Below are 12,269 nucleotides of genomic sequence, written 5' to 3'. Positions count from 1 at the left end.
AATTTCTTTCCTGGAACACATTCTGCCAATGTAACCCCAAGGCTAAATCTACATAGAAATGGAACTAGGCAGAGTATATGAAAAATTCTAACTAGGTACTGTTTTTCCTCAGTTATTTTACAAACTTACACTCCCACTAGCTGTGAATGAGTGTTGCAGTTTTGACTCATTGGAAATGCAACTTTAAATATTGCCAATATAGCAGGTATGAAGTTCTTCATTTTTGTTTACATAGGTGTGATCCTATGCTCAAAGAAAATTGAGCATATTTTCATATGCAAATTATTTATTATTATTTATTTAATTTCTGTGAAGATTTTGTCTTTTTCTCTTTTCTATTATATGCTTGTCTTCTGTTAGTGATTTATGGAATTTCTTTTATATACTACATATTAATACATTGTTAAATCTGTGTATTACAAATGTTTATTTTCAGTTTTAAAAATTGTCTTTTCATTTTCTTAAGAGTATCTTTTGGTAACCAAATGTTTTAAGGCAGTTAAATTCATCAATCTTTTATTCATGGTTTTTGTCTTTAATTACATTGTTTAAGAAATTCTTAACTACTCGAAGGTAATTTAGATATATTCAAACATTTTTCTTTCAATTTTTGTTTGTTGGTTGGTTTGGTTGGTACTGGCAATTGTACTCAGGAGCACTTTACTGCTGAGCTACATCCCCAGCCTCTTTTATTTTTTTTTATTTTGAGACAGGGTCTTGCCAAGTTGCTTAAGGCCTTGCTAAGTTGCAGAGGCTGGCCTTGAACTTTTGATCCTCCTGCCTCAGCCTCCTGAGTTGCTGGGATTACAAGCAGGCACCACTGTACCCAGCCAAAGGTTTTAAAATTTTGCTTTTTGCATTTAGATATTTAATCTATCTGAAATTGATTTTTGTGATTTTTTTTAAGATGAAGATCTAATTTTATTTTTGACATATGGATACTCAATTGTGCTAGCATCCTTTAATGAAAATCCCCATCCTTTCCCATTTCTCTGAATGCTCTGTCCATCATAAACCAAATTTCCACATACAGGATTTGTGGGCCTATTTTTGGAATCTCAGTTATATTCCACTGTTCTAACACTGAACCTAAACCACACTATATTAATCACTATGGCTTTAAAATAACCCTCATAACTAGTAGTTTATTTCCCATCTTGTTCTTTTTATCAGTCTTGCCTATTGCAAACCCTTTGCTCTTTCAAGTAGATTTTAGAATCAACTCTTTCCATGTACAAGCTAAAAATGAAAACACATTTATCTAAAATTAAAAAAAAAAAATAGAAGGTGAAGAAGAAGGTGGCTAGGTGAATATTTCTTAATTAGGATACCAAAAGGCAGACACCATAAAAACATTCTAAATTATCTTTTACTGGAATTATATCAAATCTAATTTCATAAAATGAGTTGGTGGGAAGTGTTCTGTCCTTTTGTGTTCTCTGGACAAGACTGAGCAAGGCATGAGTTATCTCTTTCTTAAATGCTTAGCAGAACTACTCACTAACTCCATTTTAGGACCAGATTTCTCTTTGGGTCAGGGGCTGAGATCATGTGGTTCGTTTATCCCTTTGAAGTCTGAATTTATCTAAGTCCCAACTCGAGTTGTCAGTTAATGACACGTTTCTTATCATATTTGGCAAGAAAAAGTTAAAAGACGAAGGATAGCTTTTAATGAAAGAGTTCATAAATTATACTGCAATTATTACCATACTATCAGTCATTATTTTGAAGTCTTGATAAAATGCTAAAACACCTCTAATTTCACCTTTATGATGTTTCATGCTGCACAAGACTTTCAAGACTTTTCTTTCCAGATGGTTTCTGTTTTTGTTCTTCTAAGATCAAAGGTTATTTCTTCAGTTTCATAAATGAACTTTAATAATAAAAAATACTCTTCTTACCCAAGTCATCCCGACTCTATCCTTTGTGTTGTAGCGACACTCTGTAATTAGGTTATCTCCCTAAAACATAAAAGTAAAAGCTTTCAGGTTGAAGTTTTATGCTGTTTCATTTATCTAATACATTTCTAGGCCAACAATCAATATGTGCTGTATGAATGGATGCTTCGAGAAGTTTCATTCAGGAGAAGATCAGGTCCGACTCTACCATATTCCAGCTGGATAATTTATGTGGGAACTGAAGAGTTATTTTGCACAACTATGGAGAAATTATTAAGTGATATATGCATATTTAGTCCGTAGTAGAGATTAAATATTTAATGAAACATTAATCATAGATATTAGCTATCACTAGTTATCACTTGTTCATTTACATTATTTTCTTTAGTCATGTCTTTATCTTACAACAGAATCTGTAATGATTTGTTGTTTTCATGACTTCCAACCTTTTGAACATTGCAACACACATGGAGAAAGTTTTTATAGCTCCCCATTCAGGAAAGTGGAAGGAACAACCGGTCATGGAAGCAGAAGCTGCCATCTATGGGTAGTGACCTGTAGATTTTCTTTACCTTCCCTGCTACTCAGAAGACCCAGAGGTCAATATCCTACTCATGCACACCAGTTAGGAAGTTCTAAGATACTACATTGAAACTGGTTGGATGTAAGGGATAATCCTTTAAAAAGTATAGATCCCTCTTCCTTTTCATAACTTTTTTCTACTTTTCACCTTTTCCTTCACATCTTCTTGTGCCGTGCCTTCCCCTCACACCATCTAAAAACCCCATATCCAGCATCAAGTAGAGATGTTGATGTTACTGTCACTTAGTAGACTGTATAAGAATCTGACTTTTAAGGATGGAAGATGAGCAGGAAATTGTGTGACCACTGAGCTTGATGGCCATGGATAAAACATTTGAGAAAATGAAGCTACATAAAACTAAAGGGTTACAAAGGTGTCACTGTTGCAATATGTGAGATTTTCTTCTATCCTTCCAAATAAACTCAGTTGTTGCTGCAAGCCAGGTTGCAGAGCAGAGTGTAATTAACCATCTGAACACCTTTATGAAATGAAAGAATTACCTTACTTTTTTTTTTTTTTTTACTGAAATGAAACTTCAAAAATATATCCTATCCTTCAAGATAGTATAAAGAAATATCTTATTTCACCATTATGAAAATTGTAACCCAAAGAATCACTAACTGGGGAATCAAGAAAAAAAAGGGGTCATGCTTAATAATCAGATTTTGCTGAATGTTGAGAGGTTTTGTTGTTGTTGTTCAATTGTTGTTTTCTGTTTTTATTTATTTTTAAATGAAAAACTTGAATTGCCTCTGAGAATAATAATAAAAATGAGTTGTGATTTTGGAAAGCAGATCAAACACATTCCCTCTGAGTCATGCAATACCCACAGTGGGTGGCTTTAAGGCTATGGGTATGGTGAGCAATTTATTTCACTGGTAGAAACTTTACTACATCTCAGCAGATAAATGTCTCCTGACTTTTAAAAGATTCAGTGAAAAAGAACAAAACCATGCCTACTGGTAAGATTGTTTGTTCTTCCTTTAGATACTGAAACTCCTGGAAATTGAAGTCAAAATCATCATCATAAGCAAGTAATTTCATTTCCTCCCCTTTGCGGAAATGACGCAGCCTGATGCCTCTGCCAGCCAGGTGAGCATGGAGAAGAACAGCAAACACGTGGATTCCACTTGGCTTTTCAGCCTCCAGAGCCTGCGGGGGACAGCACAGAAGAACTGATGAGCCCAAACAAGTGCATGTTCAGACAATGCACGTCAAACATACTTGGAGGGACAACAGAGAAAAAAAGCTAAGGCAATTCAAACAAATGCTTAAGTTGCCAAGCATTTTGAATTTGGATTGTTCAATGTTCTCTTTGTGAAGCAAATTTGCCAGGAGACAAGAAAGGGAACCTACTAGACCACACCTATCTTTCTTTTTCCTTCCCTTCAAAGAGGCAGTCAACACTCCTGGTAAAAAGATTCTAGCACATCAGTAACCTGAAAATGGGAACTCTAGAAAAGAGGATTTTGTGCCCGCTCCCCCCAACCTTTTCCAGATAAGAAATCCAGAATGGTCAATGGAATGAAATGAACTTCCCATGGTTCTACAGCTAGTAAATGTTGTCATGGCAATGCGAGTCAGGGTCTAAATGGCTCAGAGGAGCATAATCTTTCCACTTCACCCATCTGCCTTACTACCCATAACTGCAGAATCTTAGAATTCACAAAGAGTATGATACATGTTAAAATGCTTCAATACAAAGAATTACAAGCAGAAATAGTCATTATTACATTCATGGCTTTCTCTAACGCAATACGTACTTCTACATTAGTTATTCTTGCTCTTTGGTGAAAGAAGGGAAGGAAGTTGGAAAGAAGAAAAAATGAAAATGAATTACAGGGAAAAAAAATGAAGTGTGAATAAAAGGCAGAGAAAGGAGAAAGAGGCTTTGCACACAAAAGTAGAAACTGTGAAAATGAGTGTCTGACATGAAGCAAAGAGGTCAGAGTAGGAAGGAGAACACCATGCAGTTATTCTCCCCTCCTGAATTCTATACCTGTAGCCATCAAGATACAAAGGCCGTGGAAGGTCATGCTGAAATGACAATCAGGGCTTTACAAGGTGAAGACAAGAAAAAGATCCATAATAAACAAGCAAGGAATTCTTCACACCATAGTTGCTAAGAGCATTGTTTAATATGTAGGCAGTAGCTCACAGACATGGACACTGCATACCTCCTGTAGGCATTCCATAGTACAGTGACCCTCAGACCGGAACTCAGGCATCCCTGGAGGGATGGTATGGAATAGGCTCACCCAGAGGCCAGCCTCGATCACCCCAGCATCATATTTTCTTATATCAATTGTATGAAATAACCTCAGTCCAGAACTGTCTATTAAGCCTGGAACAAAAACACATCATTAAAAGTGAGTTGGAATTATTAATAGAAAGTTCTCATAGTCAGTTGAAATGGATTCACTTGTTTTCCGTAAAATCTTGCAAGGAATACAAGAAGAGATTAACGGAAGACAGCAATCAGCTTTATTCAACAGAAATTCAAACACTGGTCATCATATTGTTTGCCACCTTTGTAAACTCACAGGCCTGCTAGGGAGAGATGTTTGAGTTACTGAGTTGATATGTTTCACAGTTATCTAACATGGAGACAGAGCAGAAATTCTACCACCGTTCATTAGAATGTAGAATATCCCTCCAAAAGTTTTGTTTCATATAGTTTTGAGATGACGTTCAACAACATTTATTTAGGAGTACAATTCCTCAACCTAGAATCCATCTGCTAATAAACTACTAAAGTTTAACTTTCTATATAGTTTGCCACCATTCTCTTATGTTTTAAAATCATTCAATCAACACACAATTATTACATTTATTATAGTTACTACTGTGAACAGTAAGTACTACATTAGGCATTATGAAGATTAAAAAATAAATAAGACACACTCCTTGCTATGACATAGTTATTATGAAGAGGGAGAATTCATAAATCTGTTCATTAACTCTGAAATTAATTGACTTCCTTCCCAATAGCAATTAACACTGAGTTTGCATCTACAGCCTTGAAGAGTTTGTTTCTTCAAGGAAGACTTTGTAGACTACCCACACATACCTCTGGCTAGATTAGGCCACCAGTTAAATCTCTCAGAGTGCCAAGTACCTCCCTTTTGAATCAAGTGGCATATATCTAATTTTATATTAATCCATATGATCGTCTTATTTCTCTTTCCCACCGGACTGTGATTTCTATATGTGTGAGGACAATGAGTTTGTCACTCACATTAGATCATCCAACTCAGATCCATAGCATATTGGTGTTCAGGATTTGGAATAATTACATAAATCAAAGCAAAACAATTACTAGAAATTGCTTCTGTTGATAATTTCACACTGAATTTATCAATTTTTTAGTTTTGTCATATTACAGAATTAAATCAGAAATCAAACATGTGTCCTTACACTTATCTCTCTACTTCAATATCATATGATACAGGTGCACTGCATAAATAGTTCTTGAGTATATTTGGCTTGTCTACCACATAACAAAATGCTTAATATTTTTAATGTGATTGATGGTAGATTTTTTCATATGGGTAGTTAAATAGAAAATGTTTTATGACATATTTGCAACTAATTTGTATCACAAAGGAAAAAAAGTCTATTATTGTACTTCCTAATAGGTATTGGAAACTTATTGGAAATTTTTGAAAGATTAATGACCACATGTGCCCATTTGCCTGGTTGGTGCTGGTTAATGACTGCCGTTCCAGGTACCCTCTTTCACTCTAAAAAGGATCCTAGTTTGGATGACAAATGTACAGGTTAATTTTTTCTAATACTGGTTGCTATTTTGTTTCACTTCTGTGAAAGACAAGTTACAAAACTTTTTAAACTCATAGATAAAACATAAGAAGAATGAACTCACCTTTCTTATGTGTCGGATTATCATAATGGACTTCTAGAAGCACATAATGAGGATCTAATGGCGTGCCAAGGGATAATCCAACATGAGGTGGATAGGAAAAACCCTAAATATGATAGGAAAACTCCATAAGACAGTGTCCTTTGAAAGTCCCTTTGAACGCTTCTCCATTTAAAAAAAATTAAAAAAGCATTTCAACCTTCTGGAACACCATTAGTCAATCACTGATCAAATAAAATGACTTAAGGAAAGAATCCTTTCCTTTGAAAACAAAAATACTTCACTCTCAGATCAAAAAGAGTAGGTAGAGCTTTACTTATAACTAGTAGCACCAAATATGTGAGAGGGAAACACGATCAGTTGGTTGTGTTACACCTCAGTAATATTAGCCCACCTCTCCTCCAATGGCCCAGGCAAAAATCACAGTCTCGCAGGTGAGGAAGGCGTCAGGCATGTTGGGGTGGTAGCACTCATGGCCATAGTCCAGGACGCTGTCATTGAAGCTGCTGCTGCACTGATAGAGCAGGATGTGGTGGACCAGGTTCTCGTGGCCCCTCTGGATCACGGGCTCCACCTACCCAAACACGAAGGAGAGGGGGTGCGTCAGACGAAAACGCCCTGCGACATCCCACCACAAGCACCAAATATTCTGTCATGGGAAGGTTATGTGGTCCAAGTACAGTCTGCTCTGGGGACAGTGACGATGACAGTGACAATTGCGCTGACAACAGCAACAACAACGATGAGTTACCATTTGCTCTGAGAATGGCAGGACTTCGCTAACCTGTTCTTTTTTGTTTTAAATTAACTTTTCCCCCCTTTGCCCATACTGCAGAGCTGCTGTTTCAAAACTGGCTTACTCTCTCTTCCAGGCTTCACCTGGTGTTGTTCCTCCTCCCTCTTCCTTTTTATTTCCCACGTAGAAAAAAAAAAAAAAAAAAGTAAAGGTATTGATACAAATTCTCACTCTCCTCCACCTCAAATGGTTATTTCACCATGCCTACTGGAGATGACAGACGATGTCTCATTCATCTTTATAAATACACGGGACTGGGCACAAAGGAGGGCTCAATGATGGATATTTTTATTTTAATGACAGTGATACCATTTTGTTATTAGAAGTTTGGAGAGAGGAACTGGGTTTGTGGCTCAGTGGTAGAGTGCTCGCCTAGCACGTGTGAGGCACTGGGTTCAATCCTCAGAACCACATAAATAAATAAATAATAAACAAATAAATGAATGAATAAATAAATAAAGGTATTGTGTCCATCTACAACTAAAAAATTTTTAAATAAAAGAAGTTTGCAGAGAAAAAAAATCAAAACCATATTGTTAGCAATGTACTGTTCCTCTGCAAGCTACTAGCAAGAACCACCACACAACACTGCCATCAGAGGTCAGTGCCAGACTCATAGCCCTATGCTGAGGGTCTCTTGATCTCACTGCCATCACCCTCCCATGGCCTGTCAATGTGTCCTTCCCTAAAAAGGGCAGATACCAAGGCCTCTGTTTGAGACCTGGTAAGATCTTCAAGGAGAATTAAATTGTAATCTGACCTCCAGATAACAAACTGAGGGTATCACCTAAAAACTGAGGATTTCCTGAGAAAAGAACTACTTATAAAAGAACGAGGAAACTTTCTACAAACCTAGGTGCTGATTGTGGAAGAAGATAAAAAGGCTTGGAAGAAACAAGTCCTTGGCAAACTCGAGCGGATGTGAGAGATGAGATGAAGAAAGAAAGAAAAAAAGTGTCCTGGCACCTCTGAGTGATCTGTTAACCATGGCACATGGCAGAAGAACAGTCTTGAACCAAAACACAGGGGAGAAAGAGAGGGGAAGGATTCTTTTAAAGACTTAAGTCACTTCAGCGCAGAGCTTTGGGATACACTTGTGAGGTCTTAGCAGTAAGACAGAAAAGAAAGAAACAATATCATAAAGCTACCAAAACAGGGGCAAGACCAAAGTGGAAATTAACACTGATCATAAAACTGAACCTGGAAAATCAAGAGCTCCTTTGATTTATACTGGTTTTCCTCATCCCATTATCTCTTACCCTCTCTATCCAGGTCAAATAGGCATACAACAGCCCCTGCAACAGAGAGCGTCTTCAGAAACCGTTCACTGAATTGATCATGAAGTCCGCATCCATGAGGTGGGATCCTTGTTTACCTGCCTCTGAGTTTCCTGATTATCTCATCTCCAGTTCTTTCCCTGCATCCCATGTCAGCAACTAAATCCCACTCTCACACCCTTATACCAGCTGTCTTCCCTCCCTTAAACTCTTTCTGACCCTCTTTCCTGATTTTCAGCTAGTTCACACCTTTCCAATCAACCCACCATCTTGTCCTAGAAGGTCCCTTGTGTGACTCACCACCGGACCCCTCACGCCTCACCTGCACACCCCCAGCTGTGGTTCAGTCCTGCCATCTGCCCTTCTCAGTCTCTACTTAGAATACTGAAGATACACTTCCTTTTATTTTTGCATCAAACAGTATACCTTTTAACTTTTTTATTATTTGTTTTATTTTTACAGAATGTATTTTGATTCATTGTACACAAATGGGGTACATCATTTTGTTTCTGTGGTTGTGCACCATGTAGATTCAAACCATTTGTGTAATCATACATATACAGAGGGGAATGATGTCTGTCTCATTCCATCTTTCATTCCCCTGCTCCCTCCCCCTTTCATTTCCCCCTACGAAATCTAAAGTTCCCCCATTCTTCTCTCACCCCCCGCTCCCCACCCCCATTATGTATCATCAATTTTAATTAATAAAATAATTATGTCCATTATCCTCTTTATTAAGTAGATATAGGTTCAATCTGTGAACAGCATTTAAAAAATATTTTGGCTGCCTGCTAACCAGAGTCAATAAATGCTTTGCTGCTTTTTCTCAATACTTATTAAAAATGTTTTCCCCTTAAATTTCTTTTTTTATTGGTGAATTATAATTATAATAATGGGCTTTATTGTGATATCTTTGTGCCTGTACATAGCCTGATTTGGTCTAGAACATTTCCCTGTATCTACCTTTACCTTCTCCTCACTTTCCCTACCCGCTACTCTCTACTATACTGGTCTCCCCTCTATTTTCATGAAATACATTTCCCTTACTTTTCTGCTCTATCTTCCATATATGAGAGAAAACATATTACCCTTGACATTCTTCCTAGATGTCCATCAACAGATGAGTGGATAAAGAAAATGTGGTTTATATATACATAGTGATTTACTCAGCATTATGGCATTATGTCATTTGCAGGAAAGTAGATGGAACCAGAGAACATCATGCTAAGAGAAATAAGCCAGCCTCAGAAAGTCAAAAGGTGAGAATACACTTTTATAACCATTCATGTGAGACCTCAAACTTTATAACTCATATTTTTGCCTTGGTAAATCAACTTTTATTTTGTTCTGAATTCTGCCCTTTCCCCTGATGTGGCTATTCTGAACCTTTCCCAACCTATACAGACTTTCTAATCTGCTCTCGGCAAATGAATCAATTATTTTGATGAGACAGGAAGGAATTTCTACCCATTCTGTAGTTGCGTAGTTGCGTGAGGGCAGAGAGGGGTGCAACTTGATGCCAGAGACACAATGTAATTGAAAGATCTTAAGTGCAGCAATCCATTCTAGAATTTTTTTTGGAGTGTGGGCTGGTGATTGAACTCAGAGTGTTGTAAGTGCCAGGCAGGCACGCCACTGAGTTACATTTCCAGACCCCATCAACTCATTCTATATATTCATTTTTAAATATATAAAGGAATAAAATGACTCAAAGAATCTGCACTTGGTGATAGTTCAGTTAAATGGAGCTTCACAGAGTGGGTTGAGACCTGGAGAAACAAGAATCAAATGATGAGAAGCAGGTTCAGACAAAAAAAATTTCAAAGTATTGCAAAATTCCTTAGAACTTAAAACCAACAAACCATTTCAGAACAGGAGGTAGGAAAATCTTAGGGGAAACGCCACCCTTCTGTCTTTGAAGGAGGGGGTCCTTGACAAAACTGTGCCTCTTTGCTGGTTCCCTTTCACCAGCACTGACTGCAAAAATAGATTCGGTTCAGAAAGGACCTGTTTTGAATGCAACTTAGAATCAGCAAACTTACAAATCCATATACAGCCCTCCAATAGTCACTTACCAAAACATTAGCACCTGGTGAAAGAAATGTCCTTTTTACCTAATTTACTTATTGTTGAACAGCATCTCCTCAAAAAAACTTAACACCAAAAAACCAAATAACCCCATCAATAAACGGGCAAAGGAACTGAACAGACACTTCACAGAAGAAATATGATCAGTTAATGAATATGTGAAAAAAAATCATCATCTCTAGCAATTGGAGAAATGAAAATTGAAAGTACATTAAGATTCCATTTCACTACAGTCAGAGGCAATCAAGAAAAAAGTTATCAATAAATGGTGAGGATATGGGGAAAAAGGTACACTCATACATTGCCGGTGGGACTGCAAATAAGTGCAACCACTGTGGAAAACAGTATGGAGATTCCTCAGAAAACTTGGAATGGAACCACCATTTGATGCAGTATTCCATTCCTTGGCATTAACCCAAAGGACCCCAAATCAGCATAATATAGTGATGCAGCCACATCAATGTTTACAGCAGCTCAATTCACAAAAACTAAGATATGGAACCAACCTAGGTGCCCTTCAACAGATGAATAGAAAGAAATGTGGTACATATACACAATGAAATATTACTCAGCCATAAAGAAAAATGAAATTATGGCATTTGCTAGTAAATGAATGGAAATGGAGACTATTATACTAAGTTAAATAATCCAGTCCCAAAAGACCAAAGGTCAAATGTTTTCTCTGATATGCTGATGCTAACACACAATAAGAGGGGTCAGAATAGAAGTTCATTGGATTAAACAAAGGGGAATGAAGGGAAGGGAGTGGGGATGGGGATAGGGAATACTGTAGAATGGATTGGACATAACTTTCTTAGGTTCATATATGAATACATGACCAGTGAAACTCCACATTGTATACAACCACAAGTATGGAAGATTATACTAAATGTATGTGTAATATTTTAAAATACATTCTACTGTCACATATAACTAAAAAGAACAAATAAAAAATTTTTAAAAATTTATGTTCACTTGGAACCTGAGAATATGACCTTATTTGGAAATAGGGTCTCTGCAGATGTAATTGATTCAGATGAGGTCATACTGGATAAGGATGGGCCCTACGCCCAATGACTGGTGTCTTTACAAGAGAAAGGAAAGGGAGATTTGGCCACAGACACACACAGAGAAGATGGCAAAGGGCCGATGAAGGAAAGGTTCTCCCCACAGCTGTGGAAGGGAGGCTGGCTCTGTCTATACCTTGATTTCAGACCTCCATTAAAGAGTACAAAGTTCTGTTCTTTGAAGTTGTCCATTTATTATGGCTGTCTCAGGAAGCTGATCTATCCCTCATCCCCAATTTTAAATCATGAACTAATGATTTGCAGATTTATACATTTAGACCTAGCTTCAGATTGTTCCTGCAATTATTGTGATGTGTATTGTCACAGATATGTTTCTCTTCATGATTGAGGCTAAACAATGTCTTTATCTGTAGTTAAACATATATGTGTCCTGCTCCAGTTTTTAATTGGGGAGTATAAAGAGGGAGAAATGCCTTTCTTGTCCTGTCCAAGTACACTGAACTCTATTAGAGAAACACAGGAGGTAACCGCAGCTCTTGAGTAATTTTCCTAACTAAGCTCCTTCTTCCAGGTCTATCCATTTAAGATGTTTTTTCTTGCTTGTTGAAACATGCATGGGAGAGTGAAACATAGCTCTGCAAAGACAACTTTCAGCTCAATAAATTAAAAATTGAAACAAAGGGAAGAGGTAATGGGTGGAATCTGTAATGAGCTGGAAA

The 12,269-nt window shown here is 37.2% G+C and overlaps 1 protein-coding gene across 1 annotated transcript in view; it reads right to left on the bottom strand.

The window, feature by feature from the left end:
• The window catches only part of Moxd1 (monooxygenase DBH like 1), a 79,314-nt gene that overhangs the window by 15,729 nt on the left and 51,316 nt on the right, over positions 1-12,269 (bottom strand). The window contains exons 5-9 of the mRNA XM_047557751.1: positions 6,756-6,935; positions 6,365-6,467; positions 4,659-4,825; positions 3,442-3,633; positions 1,902-1,961 (exon numbers count right to left, since the gene is read on the bottom strand). Coding sequence (XP_047413707.1) covers positions 1,902-1,961; positions 3,442-3,633; positions 4,659-4,825; positions 6,365-6,467; positions 6,756-6,935 — 702 coding nt within the window. The remainder of the gene's footprint in view (positions 1-1,901; positions 1,962-3,441; positions 3,634-4,658; positions 4,826-6,364; positions 6,468-6,755; positions 6,936-12,269) is intronic.

This window comes from Sciurus carolinensis, chromosome 7 (assembly GCF_902686445.1).
Source record: "Sciurus carolinensis chromosome 7, mSciCar1.2, whole genome shotgun sequence".
Taxonomy (NCBI): domain Eukaryota; kingdom Metazoa; phylum Chordata; class Mammalia; order Rodentia; family Sciuridae; genus Sciurus; species Sciurus carolinensis.
This window is presented reverse-complemented; position numbering and strand designations above follow the sequence as displayed.